The sequence below is a fragment of the Lathamus discolor genome, chromosome 2 (assembly GCF_037157495.1).
Source record: "Lathamus discolor isolate bLatDis1 chromosome 2, bLatDis1.hap1, whole genome shotgun sequence".
Taxonomy (NCBI): domain Eukaryota; kingdom Metazoa; phylum Chordata; class Aves; order Psittaciformes; family Psittacidae; genus Lathamus; species Lathamus discolor.
The window spans coordinates 9,119,751-9,128,026 of NC_088885.1; the positions used below are offsets into that span (position 1 = coordinate 9,119,751).

Genomic DNA, 8,276 nt, shown 5'->3' on the forward strand with positions numbered 1-8,276 from the left:
GTTTTGGGCTATTTCCTTTCGAATACAAAGATACATCAAATATAGCATTAAAAATACAATCAGTATCACTATTATAGTTTGTACGAGGGAATGGACCCATCCTGTGAGGTGAAGGCCTAGATCATCAAAAAGTGCTCCGATCCAATTTTGTTCAATATATTCTTTTTCTTTTTCTGTTTCTTTTTCAATGTTGTACAGCTGGGAAATGTCGTATTCTATATCTGTGGTCACATTAGGAATGTGAATACAGCAGTGATCTACTCTGTCCTTTAAATATCCACAAACGCCATGTTCCTTAAGTAATAACATGTCTAATGCCATTCTGTTCTGCAAGGTCATTTTGGTTGTTGCCTGCAATTGTAAATTTAAATTTCTGAATCCTTTTTTTGTTATTCTGGCTAACCTTTTTGTTTGACTAAACAGGTTGTCAATCATTTCTCTGTTTCGATATGCTGCCACTGGGGCAAGTAGAGATTCAAAAGCCCATCCTATCTTAACTCCTGTTGAGGGCTCCTGCCAAATGTCTTCATCATTATTGTCGTTATTATCTATATTTCTTCTTGTTCGAATTTGTAAGATTTCTAATTTGCCTTTGAATGGTGACTTTTTCCAAATTGGACAAAGAGTCGGTAATCCTAAAGTAATTTCTTTAGCTGGACCTTCTATGGGTAGGTGGGTAGTCCAGGTTCCGTCACTTGCTGCCCAAATGAAATGTCCCATACTATGCACTGTTGAATATTTACAATCTATATTGTCAACGGGGACTTGTATTACTTTCCCTCCAATTTTCAGTCCTCGGCACGCGCATCCTGCCTTTAAAGCAATCTTGATTGGAGGTATTGTAATTTTCTCAGGGTCAGTGTCACAATCTAAGATTCTGGTACAATTCCACCAAGGAACATTTTTGATTATATTTTGACTAACCCTATTTATGGACAGTAAGTTACTGATGTTTATATTTTCTGTTACATTTTGTTTTCCTGTCCATCTAAGACACCAAGAGATGTTCCCAATATATTGGAATTTCTGCAAAATGCTCACTGACCAAATTGTATTCCAGTCTTGTTTTGAACTATTTGTTTTTCCACATTCCCACACCCTTTTTTGCCTGTTTATCTTGATTTCTTTCTTGTAAATGCATTTTCCCCATTCATCTCTTACAGAGGTAAATTGAGCATTTTGGTATCTCTCACAAACTGATCTTAGTACTAAAACTGCAGGATCTCCAAAAACACCTTCTTCTCGATATTCTGTCATTGTCATGTTTTCTGTTACCTCCTTTTCCTGACAAGTGATTGCTCTGTTAATTTCTGAAAGTGAGAATGTTATTATTCCCCATTCAGTTGGTTCTCCTGCCGCTTTGGGTATTGGTAAACAAGCTGTTATTCTACTTGTGTTTTTCATCTTTGCAAAATCTTCAATCAGTCCTATCATTAAATTTTCCTCAGGATTTCGATGATACACTTGGATTATTTGTGTTGAATTTACTGATCTTTTAGTCCTTTTTCTTGTAACCTTAGTTTCGTTATGGCTAATTGTATATCCAGTCCTATAGGACCAATTATCTTTTTCCCAACTATCCTTGTTGGTGTTGGTCCTATTGGAGTGGTTTTTGTGAACTTGCAAGTCAGAATGGCATCTTGTTTTAGGTTGTTTTAAAACATTTTTCTGAGGGATTGCTAGGATAAAAACAGCTGTCAGCTCTGTTAACGACCATATGAAAATCAAAGTTTTATAATAGAACCCAGGCATCTTATTTACATTCCAGTTTTAGTTTTGTAGGGCCTAGTACCTGTGTTTCCCAGATTTTTGAAACTTTCTTTATTCGTGTATAATGTATCCAAGAATCTATTCCTTTTACCTTCACCGCTGTGAATGTGGTTAGCAATACTTGATATGGTCCGTCCCACCGTTCTTTTAATGGTTCTTCATTCCAGTTCCGGATGTATACTTGGTCTCCTGGTTGGATATCATGCGCTGGATTTTCCAGAGATAGTGGCCTATTCCACACCAGAGTGCTTCGCAGTCGAGTTAAGGTTCTACCGAGAGATAGCACATAATTATAAACATCCTGATTCCCTTTAATATGGGTATTAGGGTTGGGTTCCGGTGCCTCATATGGTTTTCCATAGAGGATTTCATAGGGGCTTACTGACATTTTACTTCTGGGTTTTATTCTAATTCGTAGCAGAGCTATAGGCAATGCTTGTGGCCATTTTATTTTGGCTTCCTGACATATTTTACTGATTTGTCTTTTTATCGTTTGGTTCATCTTTTCTACCTGTCCACTAGATTGGGGCCTCCAAGGAGTGTGTAAGTTCCATGATATTCCTAATAGTTTACTGACTTCTTGTACTGCGCTGGCAATAAAATGTGGACCCCTATCTGATGATATTCCTAAAGGAACTCCAAACCGTGGAATGATTTCTCTAAGTAACCATTTCACCACTTCTTTTGCTTGATTGGTGCGACAGGGAAAGGCTTCTGGCCATCCAGAAAAGGTGTCAACCCCTACTAACAGATATTTATATCCTTGTACTTTTGGCAATTCCGCAAAATCAACCTGCCAATAATCTCCTGGCTCCATTCCTATTTTAATTTTTCCTATTTCAATTTGTCTCCTTACTATTGGATTGTTTTTTAAACAAATTTCACATTTTGATCCTACTGCTTTTGCCATCGTTAACATCTGTGTGGAAATTATTCCTCGTTTTAAATAAGTTACCAATGCCTCTGCACCCCAATGACATTTCTGATGTTCAGTTTGTAGAATTTTTCGCATTATTGCTGGTGGCACTATTACTTGTCCTGTTGTTGTTACATACCACCCTTCAGAGTTCTTTTGGGCTTTTAAGAGTCCTGCTAATTTTTCATCCTCTGTTGAATAGTTTGGGCTTTGTGGGAGATAGGTATTGAGCGGGCTTACCTTCAACGGTATCAAAGCCATCATGCTCCATACTTTCCATGCTACTTGGCGGGCTGTTTGATCTGCTAATGTATTTCCTTCGGATATCTTTGAAGTTCCTCTTTGATGTGCTTTGCAATGCATGATGGCTACTTGTTTAGGTTTTTGCACGGCAATTATTAATTCTAAAATTTCTTTCTGATATTTTATGTTAGTCCCTTGTGAAGATAAAAGTCCTCGTTCTTTCCATAATGCTCCATGAATGTGTACCACACCAAATGCATATTTTGAGTCTGTCCATATATTTACCTTTTTGTCGTTGCTCAGTTCTAATGCTCTTGTAAGAGCTATCAATTCTGCCCGTTGGGCTGATGTTCCAGGAGGCAGTGCTTTGGCTTCGATTATCTTTTGCTGCGTTGTCACAGCATATCCTGCGTATCGTGTCCCGTTTTCCACAAAACTGCTTCCATCTGTAAAGAGTTCCCAGTCTGGTTGTTCCAGAGGTACATCCTTCAAGTCCGCCCTGGTTGCATATGTATGCTCGATGACTTCTATGCAATCATGTTCAAGAGTTCCTTCTTCTAAGTCTGTTCCTAGAAAAGCTGCTGGGTTTAACAGGTTAGTAGTTTTCAAGCTTATATCATCCTGTTCCAATAGGATTGCCTGATATTTCATCATCCGGCTAGGGGACAACCAATGTCCCCCTTTTTGTTCCAGAACAGTGGTTACCATATGTGGCACAAATACATCAATGTGTTTTCCCAAAGTTAGTTTTCTAGCTTCTTGAATCAAAATAACAGTTGCGGCTACCGCTCGCAAACAGGAAGGCCATCCTGCACTCACCGGATCTAGTTGTTTTGAGAAATATCCCACTGGTCTTTTCCAGTTGCCAAGTTTTTGAGTTAACACTCCCAATGCCAATCTCTGTCTCTCGTGGATAAATAATTGGAAATCTTTTGTCAGATCCGGGAGCCCCAGTGCTGGTGCTTTCGTCAGTGCCTCTTTTAATTTCTGAAAGGCTTTTCTCTGTTGTTTGTCCCAAACAAAGGTATGTGATTTTTGGGCCTCATATAGGGGTTTGGCAATTAGTCCATAGTCCATTATCCATAGTCTGCACCACCCCGCCATGCCCAAAAATATTCTCAGCTCATGCAAGTTCCGTGGTTCTGGGATAGCACAAATTGCCTCTATGCGATTTATTCCCAGCTTTCGCTGTCCTTGTGAGATTTCACATCCCAGATATAACACAGTCATGCATGCAATTTGTGCCTTTTCTTTTGAGACTTTATAACCATTTAAGCCTAGCTGATTCAGAATTTCAATTGTTACCTTTATGCACAGGGATCTTTGTTCTGTTGCAATGAAAATGTCATCTACATACTGTAACAACAGGTATTGTGATCTTGGTACTTGCATTTTTCCTTGGGTGGTCCATGTTTCCAAGTCTTTGGCCAGTTGGTTTCCGAATAGGGTTGGACTATTTTTGAATCCTTGCGGAAGTCTGGTCCATGTTAATTGTGTTTTCCGTCCATTCTGTGGATTTTCCCATTCAAACGCAAATAGTTTCCTGCTACTTTTGTCAAGGGGAATGCAGAAGAAGGCATCTTTTAAATCAATTACTGTAAACCATTTGTATTTTTCCTTCACAGATGTTAGCAATGTGTACGGGTTTGCCACTACTGGGTGGATATCTTTTGTTATTTCATTTATCGCCCTCAGATCTTGTACTAATCTATATTCGCCGTTTGGTTTCTTTATTGGGAAAATTGGTGTGTTATATTCTGATTCACATTCCTCTAAAATCTTGTATTTTAGAAATTTCTCAATTGTTTTTATGATTCCATATCTTGCTTCTAGCTTCAATGGATATTGTTTAACCCTTACTGGTTTAGCCCCGTCTTTTAACTCTACTCTTATTGGCTGAGCTGTCTTTGATTTTCCCGGGATCTCTGTTTCCCAAACTGTTGGTATTACCGCCTGCTCCACGTCTTTTGGAATTTGTGGAATAGGTTTGTCTTTGAGAACTAAAATTTGTCCTGTTTTGGATTCCGGGATTTGCATTATCAATTCGCCGTTTTCAAAAACAATTGTAGCATCCAATTTACTTAGTAAGTCCCGTCCTAATAGAGGAATGGGACATTCAGGCACATATAAAAATTCATGTGTCAATTCTTTTCCTTGAAATCGTAATTTTAGGGGTTGCAAAAATGGTCGCACTTCTTCTTTCCCTGTGGCTCCTACAATTGTTGTAGCTTTCTTTCCTATTTTTCCATGCAAGTCATTTAAAACTGAGTAAGTGGCCCCTGTATCTATTAAAAATTTTACTTCCACCTCTCCTAGTTGGATCTTTACAAGGGGTTCTTTATTTTCTGCTCGGCTTAGTCAGCTTTGATTAACAAAATCCCCCAACACCATTGTTTTAGCCATGTCGGATCCTGCAAAAGGATTTCTTGTTGACATGAATTGCCCCTCTTTTGATGGACATTCATTTTTCCAATGTCCTTCCTGCTTGCAAAGGGCACATTGATTATATCCTATTCTTTCTGTGTTTGTTCCTAATTTTGGATTATAGAATCCTCTGCCTCGTCCCCGTCCTCGCATACTTCCTCGTCCTCTTCCCCTGAAGTTAGAGAACCCTTGTTCTCTTCCCTGTATTACTGTCAGTAGATTTTGGTGTTGTTTCCGAGAGTTTTCTTTTTCTCGATTATTGTACACCTTCCAGGCTACCTCTAACAGCCTATCCAGGTCTCGTAACTCTGCCCCTTCTAGTTTTTGCAGTTTCTTTCTAATATCATCTTGAGACTGCCCCAGGAAAATCAAGGCTAATTGTGCTTTAGCCTGTTCTGTTTCCACATCTAAGTCCGTATATTTCTTTGCTGTCTCTTTAAGTCTCTCTATAAAGGCTGATGGTGATTCCGCCTTTTCTTGTCTAACACTGTACAATTTTGACCAGTTTATTGTTTTGGGCATAGCATGCTGTACTCCAAAAACTACCCAGTCTTGATATCTTCGTAGATTTCTCATTCCTTCTCGTGTGTTATAATCCCACATTGGATCTTCCATCGGAAAGTTTTGATCTATGTTTCCCCCAACTATTCCCTGCCTTATATCCTCCCGAACCCTTTCCCGAGCACTTTTTACCACCATTTCTTTTTCTGTTGAGTCCATAAGGGTATCTAAAAGCACTTGTATATCATCCCAGTCTGGGTTTTGGGTTTTCATAATCATCTTTATCACTCGAGCTACTTTATCAGGATTTTCTCTATATGTTCCTGCCGATTGTTTCCATATAACCAAATCCCCAGGAGAGAAAGGTATTTTAACGTATACTGGTCCCTCAACTCCGACTCCCTGTCTTAAAGGAGCAAGCACTGCGCTAGCTGCCTGAGGCTGTGTTTCTCCTTCTCGCCCTCCCCTCCGGCGAGTTCTGTGTGAAACTGGGGTGACAGGGGAATTTATTTTCCTACCTCCCCCATTTTCACCCTCTTCCTCACTCTCAAGATCACTATCGCTTTCTCCCTGCTCCCCCCTTTCCTCATCTGTCACTAGCGGAGCTATTAACAAGTCAAGATCCTCCTCATCCTTTTGATGTCTCCGACTATTCCCTAAGGCAAGGCATTTCACACATTCCTTTCCTCCAGCACACCCCTTGCATTCTTCAGCACTACTTGCTTTAACAACCATTAATCCACAAGATTTCTGCCACTTATCATTGTTTCTTAGGATAAAGAAAAGATCCACATATGGTACTTCATCCCATTTTCCTTCCCTTTTACAATACAACATCAACTGCATGATAGTATTATACTGTAAGGTTCCATTCTCAGGCCATTTTTCTTGATTTTCTAATTCATATTGTGTCCACCATACATTGCAATAATCAATTAGTTTGCTTTTCCGCATACTTTGCCCAAATCCACCCTCCTTCCAATGGCTTAAAATACAACCTAAAGGAGATGATTTAGGAATTGGTGACATTTTATAATTACAAGATGATTTCTAAACAGGTTTCACACACACACCACTATATTACAAACTTATACAGACAGATGCTGATCCTGCAGCACAAATACCAATACCATAACCACGTTTGCCGAACCTGCAGAGCTTTCGCTACTGTCTGACGGACGGCGCCTAGGCTTTTACCCCGAGAGCTCTCTAGCCCCAACCAAGCGCAGCTTTCACCGCGTCTAACAGGCAGGCTTTACTACTAGCCCAGCCAAACGCAGCTTTTCGCTGTGTATAACAGGCAGGCTTTTACCAGACCTTACCAAAGGTCAATACACCATACTCTTACTAGAAATCAGTTCTGTAACTTAAATAAAGCACCTTTCTTACCGTGTCAGAGGTCCGTCGTGAGCAGCAGAGGTCGGTCGCGGTCGATGGCTCCCCGAGAATCTCTCGGTGCCGGCTGGAGCGGGGTCGAAACGCGATCCGCCTCAGCAATGCCCGCGAGGTCCCATCTGGGTCGCCAAAATGTTAGCGTAAGAATAAACACATAACCACCGGGATGGTTATATGAGGTGCTTTATTGCAGCGCTGGGAAACCAGGGGCGCTCGCCCAAATCTGGCTTCAACCTCGTCACATCGCGTTCGCAATTTATACACTAAAATTTGGTTACTAATACATATTTAACACGGATTGCATCATTAACTACTACATATGTATCAAGGATTGCCACATCAGTCTATTACGACATCAGCCTCTTCTGCGCTTGCGCAGCCTCTTCTGGTGGTCGCATTGATGAAGTAAGGAGTCTTCCTCAGATGAAGTAAGAAGTCTTCCTCGCTCTGTCCTCCTTCACCTTTCTGTTCTTTGGATATATCCCAACCATTGTGTGGACGCCAGTATTGTCTTGTTCTCACTTGACTACCCTGGTGTGTCCATTAGTTTCTACTTCGATAGACTTTCACAATACCTTTAAATCTACCCGTATGCCCTTTACCATATATAATTATGTTAGCTCTTACCACCTAGCCTACCATTGTTAACATTGGTTACTGAATAACTCTGGTACAGACTACAAACTGTACTGGAACATTACATTATTTCCAAACCCACACTACTGATTTATAAATTTTCAAATATAATCATTTCTAATGCTTAGTTATCGTAAAATTTTGCCTTTTTCTCTAACACTGGCACTACTACCACTAGAGCATTCTGCATATGAGTTTGAAACATGCACGTGCTCTGCTCACAGACAGCAAAGAGTGTCTTGGGAACAGTTACTAGTCAAGCCCTGGCCAAGCCCAAAATGGCTCTAAACTGCTTTGGGCTTGGGGCATAAATGGAATCAGTCTCAGAAGGCAGAAAGCTGTAAGAGTCCCTGACAGCTCCTTGCTTTGTGCTTCAGTACAAATACCCGTG

At 40.3% G+C, this 8,276-nt stretch overlaps 1 protein-coding gene across 1 annotated transcript; it reads right to left on the reverse strand.

Annotated features, from left to right (window-relative positions):
* Positions 1–1,753: 1,753 nt before the first annotated feature.
* Positions 1,754–6,133, reverse strand: LOC136007914 (uncharacterized). Its single transcript, XM_065666397.1, has 2 exons — positions 5,373–6,133; positions 1,754–5,282 (listed from the first exon to the last, which is right to left on the reverse strand). Exons 1-2 carry the CDS (start codon positions 6,131–6,133, stop codon positions 1,754–1,756), a joined length of 4,290 nt encoding a protein of 1,429 aa, XP_065522469.1.
* Positions 6,134–8,276: the final 2,143 nt, after the last annotated feature.